General features: G+C 31.1%; 2 protein-coding genes across 3 annotated transcripts; one reads left to right on the forward strand and one right to left on the reverse strand.

Annotated features, from left to right (window-relative positions):
* The first annotated feature begins 237 nt into the window (after window positions 1-237).
* LOC108468528 (uncharacterized) lies at window positions 238-4,871 on the forward strand. 2 transcript variants are annotated; one of them, XM_017769406.2, is made up of 5 exons: window positions 238-466; window positions 579-644; window positions 1,451-1,628; window positions 3,540-3,629; window positions 4,497-4,871. In XM_017769406.2, exons 1-5 carry the CDS (start codon window positions 356-358, stop codon window positions 4,625-4,627), a joined length of 576 nt encoding a protein of 191 aa, XP_017624895.1. In that variant the 5' UTR covers window positions 238-355; the 3' UTR covers window positions 4,628-4,871. The 2 variants fall into 2 exon arrangements, with proteins under 2 accessions (XP_017624895.1, XP_052874436.1); XM_053018476.1 differs by lacking the exon at window positions 3,540-3,629.
* A 935-nt stretch (window positions 4,872-5,806) lies between these two features.
* Window positions 5,807-12,674, reverse strand: LOC108467406 (transcription factor BHLH42). Its single transcript, XM_017768006.2, has 8 exons — window positions 12,097-12,674; window positions 11,748-12,002; window positions 10,532-10,628; window positions 10,369-10,383; window positions 10,197-10,253; window positions 9,533-10,112; window positions 6,692-7,563; window positions 5,807-6,152 (listed from the first exon to the last, which is right to left on the reverse strand). The coding sequence occupies exons 1-8, from the start codon at window positions 12,198-12,200 to the stop codon at window positions 6,078-6,080; spliced, it is 2,055 nt and encodes a 684-aa protein (XP_017623495.2). The 5' UTR covers window positions 12,201-12,674; the 3' UTR covers window positions 5,807-6,077.
* Window positions 12,675-12,924: the final 250 nt, after the last annotated feature.

Here is a 12,924-nt window from a genome sequence, read left to right on the forward strand (position 1 = left end):
GAACCACAAAGACTCAAAAGAAGTACAAATGATTGAGAAGTAAATACGTTGGCTTTTCTATCCGTAACTGTAGTCGCAAGCCGTGGTTTATTTACAGGCTCGAAACGGCGTCGTAAGTGCCTCTCTAACTCTGAAGAAAAAAACAGAATTCCACGCGCTTTAGCAAGGTAGTGAAGGAACACTCGCCAAAATGCTCCTATTTATATATCGATGATCTCTTTCAATATTTTTCCCAATGTAATAACACCAGGTTTTTTTTTTTTAGTTAACTTGCAGGTTAAAAGTTGGAGCTCAAAAGCCTCCTTCCCTCTCTCTGGTTTCTCTTTTTTTCTTTTGTTTCTCTCAGTTTCATACAATGACGGCCGCCGCCGCCGTGGAAGATACTGAGGTTGTGTTCGAAGAAGCAGTGTCGTGGCTGCCTTCTCATGTTCTCAATGAAGCCATATTGGAAACCAATAATCAGAAGGTCTTCTTTGCTCTCTTCTTCATTATCTCCTCTGTTTAATCTCCTTTTTTTATTCATTGTCCTTCTGATATTATATATAAATATATATTATTGATTTGGTGTTAATTTATAGGATGTTATGAAGTACCATCAGTATCATCGTTATCGTTCAAAGCTACCTACTGAGCCCTTCCCACCGGTAACGTATCAGCATTTGCTGCAATTTTTTTTTTTTTTTTTGTGGTCCATTTGTGTTTGATTGTTTGATTCAACCTCAGGAGAAATTTTTGTAAGCAGTTGAAATTAAATTATAATTTTTACAATAATAAAAGTGGTGAATTTTATTGTTTTAATAACTTATATATTTATAATTTTTAAAAGATTAAATTAAATTTTAATCATTTTTAAGGGTGAAAGTATAATTTTACTTTTACTAATTTAAAATTTTAAAAATTTAAAGAGCTTGAATGGAAAATTTTCCATTTTAAGAACACTAAATGTAATTTTATTATTTTATTAATTTTATTTTTATAATTAAATTAAAATTTTATTATTTTGAAGAAATTAAAGTACAATTTAATCATTTTAGTAAAATTATATTTTCCCATTTTTAGGGTAACCTCCCTGGAAAATAAAATTCTCCACATAAGGAAATGCTAATCATACTATTGGTTGTATTTTTTAATTATTATGACTAAATTTTACAAAATAAATTTAGATAATATACACTATTATATGTATTTATAATTTTTCATATAATTATGATGCTAATCATAGTAATATAATTTTATATTATCTAAAATTTGACCCTTCTTAAAATTAAGTATATAATTTAATTTTTAAAATATATTTTTTAATTTTAATCCTTTAAAATTTTAAAATTTTATATCGATTCCTAAATAAAATTTCTTACTTCATCTTTACGAGAATCTAGCTAGTTGTAAACATTATTTAGCATTTCTCCTTCTAACACTTTCATCATTTTGATTTACAAACATGTAACAGTCAAAGAGTAGGTGGAGAGGGCATGATCAGAAACCAAGATGTTGGGCAACAAGAGGTGGTGGAATGCAGGCATTTTTCCTAGATACTGGTAAAAAGTCAAGTGGCACCGGCGTTTTCCTTCCCCTAACTCAAAGCCCTGGCCCCAACAATAATTATTTTCACTCAACTACACGACCAGGTATCTTATACGTATATATGGTAAAATTATTATGAAAACCTCTGTATTAGGATTCATATTGCATTTTGCCTTCCTTTTACTTTAAAAATTGATAAAATAGTTCTTGTACGTTAGATCAAATAGCAAACTGATCATTTCTGTTAAAAAATTTATCCATTTCTACTATTAAAAACTAGTATAGTTGACAAAATAACCAAACAATTACATATAGCGTGTTATGTGTACCTTATATTGATATATATTGACCAATTTTTAACGGTATAAATAGATGAAATTTTTAATAGAAGAATCAATTTACTCTTTGATTTAATGTAAAGGGATTAATTTGTCATTTTTTGAGTAAAGGAGGCAAAATGTAATTTGACTCCTAGTATGAAGGTTTTCATGCTATTATTTGAGTTAATCAAATCTAGTTATTTGAGTTATCCAAGTTATTTGAGTCAACTCAAATAAGTAATTCGAGTTTCGAGTTTAAGTCGAGTTGAATTTACAATTCGAATGATTCTAATAACAGATTGGTGTAAATATCCTTTTAGTCCTGTCAAATTTGAAAATGACCAAATTGGACTCTCTTAATAAAAATTACAAAAATATTTATACTGAATTCTAAAATTTATTATTTTTAAATTATAATTTTTTAAAATTCTAAAAATATATAAAGAAAGATAAAATTTTAAAATTTTTCTAAAATAATAATTTTGGGACCTAAATAAGTTAATTAATGATTCAAGTTCATCATACTAAAATATCTTATTTATTATTATTATTTTGCTTTGACAAAGTTTTCAAATATATATGGTTTCAAATTTATGTGCTCTAACATAGAATTAATTATACTGAATAAGATTTTAATTTAACATGTTTACTTTTTTTTTAAATTTAACTCTAACAATTTCAATGGACTCGATTTGGAAAAAATTTAAATCAAGTTAGGATGATAAAATATAACTCATCAACTCGATTAACTCAAAATATTTTCACTCGATTCAATTGAACACTCATCCCTATCATAAAGTACAACGTGCATAATTATTTTATATATACTAAAAATTTTATCACACACGCATGCATGTGAAAACCACATATTTAAAATTATGGGTGAATTCAAGAATTCTTTTAGAGGTTTACAATTGAATTATAAATTTTAAGATGTCAAAATATAATTTTATCATTTATTATTTTATAATTTCATTATTATGAAAGAACTAAAATGATTTTTTTTTCTATTTTGGGACTAAAGTGAAAGTTTACCATATAATAATTTATGAAGGGACTAACAGGTCAATTTTTCATTTGGGGGGGGGGTGCAAGGAGCCAAGGCCTACTTGCCCCCTTAAATTCACCTCTATTTAAAACACTTGTGGGTTTATAAATAACATATATGCAATATGTATGAAATTAAAATAAAAAAAGTAGTTTAAATTGCTAGTAAAAGAAATTTTAAATAAGTACATACATCATATTAAGAATATTAAATGCACTTTAATTGTTTACCATAACATTATAATTTTTTTTGAATAGATATTGAGTTGACTTACAACACTAACTCAACTATGACATTATCAATAAAATTATGACATACCCAAGATGGGATGAAAACAATTATGGAATATATTTATTACAAAAAATACAGATAAAATGTTCCTTTAGTTGAAATGGTAAAGTTGAAAGAATGCATGTTTGTTGTTTTGGGTTTAAATCCTGTCATTGGCATGATTGTTTTTTTTTTTCCTGAATTTTATATAAAAAAACAAAAATACTTATAAATTAATATTTATTACTATATTAAAACGAAGACTTTTTAGTCATTTAATAATAGACATGGGAGTCAGTTACGAATGATACTTTCTTAAAATCTTTATATATAGTATAGATAAGTGATTAACGTTGTTGTCGCCGTCATGCATGCAGCTTGCTCTCCCGTTCTCCTCCCTTCTCGAGTAGTTCAAGCTCTCAACCTCAATGTTCATGAAATTGGCTTGCAAATTTCCCCTCGTCGAGGTTTTTACCACATTTTCTTAACCTTTTTTCGGTTTTTTACTCTTCGAACTATTGAAATTTTAGATTCTCTACTTTTATTTCTATATATATAAAAAAAATAGTCTTCCTATTTGTCTTATTTGAAAATTTTTAGTCCAGATTGATAATACTATTTACGAGTTTTTCATTAAATTTGAAATACGTGAAAACTTAACATTGTAAGAGTTTAGTTTCGAAATTGAATACCAATAGATAAAGTATATGCAAATTGAACAGAGTCAGTTAATAATGTTTGGATTTTATCTTTTGATATTAACAAAGGACTAAATTTAAGTCTTTTAAGAGTATAGGTACTGGATGCAGAATTAGACCTTTTAAAAAAAAATCTGCAGTATACACCTTACATAACCCGACAGACTCAAAATTAAATATTAACTCACATGCCTTGAACTCAACTCGAAAAATCAAAGTTATTTCTGATCTAATATGTCACAATTGTTTATTTTTTAATTTATTTATTTATTTATCTTTTTATCAATATAGATTAATAGTATTTATTTATTTTATTTTTTATATTGATACTATTATTTATTTTTTAAGTATAATTATACTACACCAAATACTAATATAAATTTCATTACCGTATATTTTAAACTAAATACATATATGTATAAAGGATATTTTAATAATTATCTGGGCTCAACATGTGTTTTCTTTTTCAACTCGACTTGATTTGATTAATTGAAAAAATAAGCCTGCCTTAACACTCAATTTTAAAATAAAAAAATTTAATCCGATTAAATCAAATCGAGTCAAAATATAACGGATTTAAATTTTTTTGCTATCTCTATTCAAAACTATTCATTAATGTTTATTTTTTCCATGCAGATCTCAAGAATAATAGTAATACTACAGGAAGAGGTGGAGAGTTAAAGTTGTTGAATAATAAAAATGGGAAAAATGGTAATGGAGATCCTTCAGGGACCAACATCTTTCTTCCTGATGAATGGATTTACTGAGTTCATCTCCAAGACGAAGGATCGATCCTTAAATTTGTAAAGTTTAGATTGTGAACATGATTTTAAAAGGATTTTATCTTCTTCTTTTTTTTTTGTTAAAAAGAAAGTGAAATAATTCATGGCATTGAGCCTTGAAACTTAGCTGTATTTTTATGGTCACTAAAAAAAATGTATTCATTGCATAATCTTATGTATTATGATTAGAAAATTGGAACAGATCATATCTGTTTTTTTTTTTACACAATACTTAGAACTATCCATAACTCTTTTTTCAACTCATAAATAAGAGAATAATGCGTTTCAACACACTCAAATCCAAGTCCTCTTGCATTGACAATAATATCTATACTAATCGAGCTAAAACTCAATCAACAATTTAATTAATAAATTTAAAATTTATATGTGTTTTATATGTAATTGATATAAAAATGAGGACCAAGATAACAAAGACCAGAAATAAGTTTAAGCAAATATATTAATTTGCGCTATAATAAGATATTGAGCTCCATTCTCGTTCTTATGGCTTGTAAATAAAATTCAAAAGATTAATTTATGTGATGGGAGATAAAACTTTCTTTTTTAAATACCCTTTCATTCCAACAATGGTCATATATTTACACACTCACTATCATTAAATTATTAGTGAATTTATATTTTGATCACTTAACTTTAAAAAATTATAAAAAATTATAAAAAATAGTCACCGAATTGTTCGACATTTTCCATTTAAGTCATTGGACTATTAAAATTGCTATTGTATGTTCCCATCGCTTGCACCAATTTACAGTTCAATTTTTTTTTCATGAAACAACTTTAAATGTCATGAATCTATGAATAAAAATCTAAACAACTTTTTTCTTCGATGACACTAACCATCAAATTGATATGGACCTAAGGTATATTCTTCTATTCATCAATGGGTACTAATCCACCATATCGATCATAAAATTATCGCTTGGAGTTTGTTAGCTGAACCTTTTTTTTACAAAAAGAAGAAGAAAGCTCAACAACCCAGTGACTTAAATAAAATTTTTTAAACAGTTCGATAACTTAAATGAAAATTTTTGAACATTCCAATAACCATTTTATAACTTATTGAAATTAAATAACTAAAACGTAAACTTACTAAATTGAATATAATTTACCTTTTATATAAATATAACTACATATAAAACAATATTTTAATTCATCAATAAATTCAGAACATATTAATATCATACAAAACTATACGTGAAGAAATTGTTATTGTTATATAACAATTAAGGAAATGGCTGCTTATTGCTTAACCACACAATAGCCATACTACAAAAAACAATAATGAAAAAGGTAAAAAAATTCTACACTGTTCAAGTAATTACAGTCAGTAACACAATTAGGTGGGTCTAGTCTAACATTTATATAATTATTCTTATATAATAATTATCAATTAATTAATAGTCAAATATTATAATTATGGTATTATTTGATTTATCGCCCTCTTCACCTCCATTATGCTTACTTTCTTCCCGTTCATATTATCCTTCACCTGCAATTCAACGACACACGTAAAATGAATTAAATCCCTAATAGCTTTTAAGCGGAATGACTTTCTAGAGAAGTGTTCTAAAATGGTACTTTTTGGATTAAGTATATCCATCCAAACACTCTCAACTTTGTAAACTAGACCTTGCAAATAGTTACTTACCATGTTGGGTCTCAACAAAGCACAAGAGACAAAAACCAGACACAAAGACAATATTTTTAGCTGTTGAAAAAGGCTGACTTCCTTTCAAAGAAGTCTTCCCCAATAAGTGACCTATATATCATAGGTCAGGGTTTGAATCCTGCTAAGGGCGAGACACTCGCGTCCTTTTAATGAGTGGCTGTGTGCCCATGTATAATCAAGGTGCTTCTAGCTTTGTGAATCAAGCCCTTCAAGCGGCCGTTCAGCTCTTAGCAGAGCACGAAAGATAACGAGGACATTACCTTTCGTGGTTGGGTGTCTGGTTGAGTATTCGAGAAACTGATATTCCAAAAATTTCTCTATTTTAATTAATTGATTAATTAAATTAATTAGTTATTTACCTTGGCTCTTAATTCAGCTGTAAAGAACCCATTGTTCAATGAAGACTGAACCGCCGTTATCTCGATCCGTAGCTTTTCCCTTAACATCTGCATTATATCAAGCAACAACCCTTCTCTGTACCCGCACTGCAACTCCAGCAACGCGTCGCTTTCGATTATCGACACTTCGACCGACGTTTCCTCCGTTTGTGGTGGAGGTTCCACCGTCTTCTGCTTTGTCGCTTCCACTATCCTCATCTTCTTTTTATCAGGACCCGATGATCGTGTCGTTAACCCACTTCTTTGATCCTTAGAGCTGCTATTTCTCTGCATCGAATCGGCCGATCTCGGCCGGTCGTTATCGGCCTCCATTTGCTTGTTTCGGGTTTCAAGGTCTTGAATCTTTTTACGGAGCTGTTTGACGTACTCGATGGTGTCGCCGAGGATGGAAGCTTTGTCCATTTTAGTGACGAAGGGGACCAAGGATCTTAATATTATGAACCGCTCGTTGAGCTTTTCGCGCCTCCGTCTCTCCGCCAGGACGTGGTTGGCGCTGAGGTCTTCGTTGGGGGTTCCTTTCCGGAACCGTGCGGCGGCGACGGCGGCGTCGCGTGATTTGGGGGAGTTCTCGTCGTGGTATTTGTTGTGGAGGAATGGTACGGTGAATAGGATGTATTTGAGGAGCCATTGTGACGTGCCTTCGACGACGGCGGAGTGGAGGTGGGGGTCTGAATGGGTTGTCCACTTGGCGAATGCTGATTGGGTGGAGTAGGTGGCGGCGTTGACGGTTGACGGTGACTCGGTCCACCGGGCCGGTTGAGCTTGGAGGATAGTGGAGACGGTCTGTGAATAGTGCGTGTCTTCTTGTGACATTTCGTCCATGGGCTGCGGCCCTACAAAATTCTCAAAAAAAAATATGTATTTTCACCTATTCCAATAGGAAGGAAACAGTTCTGTAAAATGCATCAAATCCACCGGTTTTGACTTCCACTTCAAATCCAAATGTTGTTCAAACCGGTCTCATTTGTTACACCGGTTCCACGAATAAACTTGAATCCATTGAATTAGGATAAAAAAAAAAAGTAGAATTGATTTAATTGAAGTCGGATTAAGAATCTAGTATAGATAACTTCGTCGGTTTGATTATTGATTTAGTTCTTAAAACTATGCCATTTGAACTTTTCTAACTTAAATTATAAATGTCGATGATCAAAATTCAAAATGATCTTAACTCAAATATAAAACCCAAATGAATAGAAAAGATATAAAAAGACACCATTTTAGTCCCTCAATTTGATAAATTTTCCTAACTTAGACTCTAAACTTTATTTTAATCCATATTAGTCCTTGGGCATAAAAGATTGTCTCACTTAATCACTTAAATTTTTTTTAATAAAAATATATTTTTTAGGTGATATGACACAGTATCATAATGTCATTCTATCACATGGACCAAAATTAAGAAAATTTGTTTTAACTAAATTCTAAAAATAATAGGGACAAATTGAAAAACTTGTTAAGTTGAAAAACTAAAGATTGTTTTAACTAATAAAAAAATCCAAATTGATCCCAACTCGCAAGGGTGAAACAAAAAAAATTGTTTTAGGAGGAGTTCAAGATTAACCATAAATTTTTAAAGGACAAAAATATAATTTTATCATCGTACTAATTATAATTTCATAAAATTTTAAGAGATTAAATGACAAATTCATCATTTTTAGAGGGTCAAAACCATACTTGCCCCTATTGCCTTTACTCCTACCAACCCAAATAATCAAACACAAAAAATTTCAACTAAACTTTAAATAACCCTAAACTCAAATAATTTAAACTTGAATTAATTCAAATCAAATCAACTCATCCACCGTGAGAAACACGTTTAAAAGTGAAGTTTTGAAACTAAAAAGAAGAATTGAATCCTTTGAAGGGTAGTTGAAGACAACTTAAAAAAACATGTTCTCTTTTGTCAAAAAGATAATAAGTAAGACCCATTAAGACAATCTAAAGTAGACCCCAAATGCCTGTCCTTTTTTCTCAGTACGGTAAGTCTGTAAGCCAATTGGTCAACTCCTCCAAAACAGAAACACTATTGGATATTTGGATTCCTGGGATAAGAAGAGGGTTCCAACTCTCTTACGAAAAGCTACTATGAAAGATGAAGGTGTCTGAAAAAAAGCCAACTAATCATCTACCATGTCCCCCACTGGTTTAAGGGACCACCCTAATGAACATTAATTTCAGTACCCCCTATAAAGGTAGATTACTATTTTTGGGACAACTCATTTATTATCACCTTTGGTCCTTTATCTATTGCACAACTAAGACTTTGGAAATGGACAACTTTTTTCCAGTGTGGTTAATGTAATTTTATATTTTAAGATTGTGTCATATTATTACTTAAAAGTTATAATTTTTTATAAAAAAATTAGATGATAATGTGTGTCAAGTTTTAAGACTAATGTGGACAAAAAAAAAAGTTCAGGGATCAAGTTGAGAAAAATTATTAAGTTTAGGGATTAAATATTGTCTTATCTCTTAATAAAAATGATCTAATTCAGGAATTAAATATTGCCTTATCCTCATGGGCTAAATATTGTCTTATCCCTATGTTTTACAAAAAAAAAATGATGAAGAAATTACTCTCTTGATTTTAATTTATAAGAGTTTGATTATTTTTTAGGAGAATTGGAAATTAATCCAATTGAATAATATTATTAAACCATGTCTGGTTTTGGGACGATGGAATTTTGAAAAAAAATTAAAATTGAGGAAATAATTTGCAATTTTCGTTAAATAGAGGGATGGAATTTAAAACTTGAAAAAGAATTTAACAACAGTTCCAACTACCAGTATCGTTTTTACCTGTTGAAAGTGGTTGAAGACTACTGCACGAGGGTTCTTGTAGCATTTGCCACCTCCGATTCGACTCATCTCTAAACAACGCAGCTCGCCGTTGATTGACGGTTGGGTTCCCGCTTTGACTCACCGCCAACATATTGAAATCCGAGTCCAAGTTATTCGATGCATCGTCAGGTGAACCCAGCTTGATATCTTCCGACATATCCAATTGCATTAACTCGCTCGGCTCCTCCGCCGCCACTACTGCCAGAGTGTTTTCTGTCGGGACTTGTTGAGTGTTTCGACCCGTTTCGGCCGAGTACGATTCGGGTTCTTCGTCTCCCTCTTCATCGTCGTCATCTTCTTCTTCTTCCTCCTCTTCATCAACGTTGTTATACTCTCCTTGGTCTGCGTTCACCGGCGGGTCCGCTGCTGCGTAAACGAGAGGAACGGAAGGGGAATGAAATCGAGTGTAGTCCGATGAAGCGGCCGGGTTCGACGTTGAATGTTCGGAGAGAGCCGGTTTCGGTGGCGGAGGGTTTGGTGCTTGTCCATCGTTGAAGAAAGTTTTAACGTGCTGGACTAACCCTAAATCTTCTTGCACCTACAATATAATTAAATCGGTATTCCCTATGTTACGATTTTTTACACATTCATAATTATCTCTCTTAATAATATGTATAATTACCTTTTCAGTATACCCAAGTTCAAGAACACCATCAAGAATAGGAATGCAAAGCACAGTCTACAAACAACAAAAAACCAAAAGAAAAAAAAATAAAAAATGGTTTAATTTCATCGTCATGAGTTAAAATGATAGATACATACATACATACATTCATACATATGTATATATATACCTGTATACAAGCACTCTGTTGCAACCGTACGGCATTATTTTATGTTGACAAACACGAAGACATGAATACAGTTAGTGCATTGAAATATTGCAGTTAAAAACATGCAAATCAAGAACAAGATATATACATATATATTTGTGTATATTAGATTAAATCCATATACCTTAGCAAGAATAGCTCTTGAAAATGTTTTGCTATCAACTTCGTTTGCACCTGTAAGCCATACATGTTGCCTCCTTGCATATGCCTTTCCAGGTAACCTACACACCCATGTATGTATATAAGAACGCAACACCATCTAATCATTACACATACATGCATGCATACATGTTAGAGATTATATCAAAGTAAAATCTTATATGGGAAAGTTTTTAGAACAATGATTAACATAGTTTTTTAAAAAAAAATTTAATGGCTAATATTTTGTTTTGGTTTCTTTTGCTCAACTAGTATTCTCATTGTAGAAAAAATTCAGTGACAGCCAACCACTACCTTAGCAAATATCAACCCTATTACCCCTCTACTAATTTTTTAAATTTAGTCAAAAAAGACAAAACTTTTTTGAAGAAATTTCAAAACTTTCAGTATTAAACTGCAAAAAACACACGGGAATCTCAAAAACCACCCCAAAAATATAAACAAGACAACCATACCATTACCCTTTCACCTAACCTTCTTATAATACAACCTTGCATCAATGCCCTAAATCGTAAATTCCACACTACATACACACTATTTCATAGTTAAATTCCATGGAAGCCCTTGAACTAAAAGTCATATTACATTTTGCCCCTCCACTAAAAAAATGAGAAAATTAATCATTGTAAATAGATCCTTCTGCTAAAAATTTTCAATTATTTCTATTACTAAAAACTGATCCCTATAAGTCAACATGAGATATAGGTGGCACGTTAATTACACTAGTTTTTAATTAATAACAAACATGGATGAAATTTCTAAAAGAAAAGATCGAATTGTTCTTTAATCTAACTTAAAAGGATTAATTTGTATATTTTTTAAGTAAAGAGAACAAAATCTAATTCTTAATACAAATATAATTCACTTATGGTGCATAGAATTGTACACCCGATTTAATATTTACTACCACAATAACTAATTTAACTGTCTTGAAATGGTAAAAAAAGAAATTAATTTTTATGGTGAAGGGTGATAAATGTCCTACTATCTTGGAAAAGAGTTGTTAAGACAAAACAGAAGGGAATAGTGCAACATATAGTGTAAGAACAAAATGAGATTATCTACTTTCAAGTTTTTTTCTATTACTAGTTTTAGTTGCAGATTTTAGCAGTAATGTTGAATGGAATAAGTAAATTTATGTAGCAAAAGTCAATGGGGGGAAAGGGAAAAAGAAAATTTACCCTACACCAGGGGGAAAAGAGAAGGAGACACACATTAGATAGAACCATTCGGATTCCGTTAAATCTTCCGGGGACAACGCGGCAGACGGTCGTCGAGCCGGTTGGTTGGTGTCGCCGGAAGACAACGAGTCGTAAAGTTCTCGGAGTTGTTGGCTTCTTTGTAAAGATGCTTCTTCTGTACTAACTTCCATTGGTTGCACTGTTTTTCTTGTTTTGATTGCTCCATTGTAGTATCCATCGGACCATATTAAGATACTTGAAAAAAAACACAGTTGGATCCATTAGTACAGCACAATTTTTCATGGAAAAGAACAGTAAATGAACATGATGTAAGAAAAAAAGATTATACCCTTGTTGAGGACAAATTTGCCAGAAAAGACTATACGTCCATTGAACCGATTGCACCGCAGCCTGTAACATTTTTTGTAGCCTACTACTCGGCGGCGCCGCCATTAACTTTCAGATTTAAAGCTTGGATTTTTACGTTAAAAAAAAAAACCACAAACAAAATTCACAACTTTCCCTTTGGAGATACTAAGGTTTTATGATCTCCACCTGAAAATTAAAAAAAGAAAAAACCCTTTAATCCCCACCAACAAAAAAAGGGGTCTGACAGGCAAAGTCCGAAGAAAAGAAGCTACATATCAGAGAAAAAAGAAGAAGAAAGACAAATTAGATGACTTTTTAAGAAGAAATGAGACCCACTTTTTTTTTTTTTTTGTAATAAAAAACGAAAGAGCAAATTGAAGGGTCGTTAAGTTTAGAGATTTGATGATATATGATCATATATAATAAAAAAAAAAAGAAAAAAGAAAAACAAGAAACAAAGACAAAAATTTGCAGAAAGTAGCTAGGGTTCTTTAAGTTGTTAAAACGTTGTTGTAAGAAGAAGAAGAAAAAAAAAAACATGGTTTTGACTGGTCGGTCTACCAGACAGTTCGATGAGAAGCAAAAAAAAAACTGAATTTTATTTTTTTGGTTATTCGTTGTTCAAGAATCAGAGATAAAGGGACTGGGTGTTGTGGTCTGATTAGGTGGCGAAGACTGGGCGTTGGGGATTATAACTGTTTTAGAATCGTCGGTATTATATATATATATTTACATTCATCGCCATAGTAATAAAATAGGGGGAATCTGTATCTACCACCACCACTTCTATTATTAACCACAATAATGG

Source organism: Gossypium arboreum, chromosome 8 (assembly GCF_025698485.1).
Source record: "Gossypium arboreum isolate Shixiya-1 chromosome 8, ASM2569848v2, whole genome shotgun sequence".
In the NCBI taxonomy this organism is placed as follows: Eukaryota; Viridiplantae; Streptophyta; class Magnoliopsida; order Malvales; family Malvaceae; genus Gossypium; species Gossypium arboreum.

Coding starts and splice junctions, on each gene's coding strand:
- LOC108468528 (XM_017769406.2), top strand. CDS start 356: ATGACGGCCGCCGCCGCCGTGGAAGATACTGAGGTTGTGTTCGAAGAA. Junction 645..1,450: donor CTACTGAGCCCTTCCCACCG/GTAACGTATCAG, acceptor AACATGTAACAG/TCAAAGAGTAGGTGGAGAGG. Junction 1,629..3,539: donor TCACTCAACTACACGACCAG/GTATCTTATACG, acceptor TCATGCATGCAG/CTTGCTCTCCCGTTCTCCTC.
- LOC108467406 (XM_017768006.2), bottom strand. CDS start 12,200: ATGGCGGCGCCGCCGAGTAGTAGGCTACAAAAAATGTTACAGGCTGCG. Junction 10,629..11,747: donor TCTTTTCCCCCTGGTGTAGG/GTAAATTTTCTT, acceptor ATGGGTGTGTAG/GTTACCTGGAAAGGCATATG. Junction 6,153..6,691: donor CAGCTGAATTAAGAGCCAAG/GTAAATAACTAA, acceptor GTTGAATTGCAG/GTGAAGGATAATATGAACGG.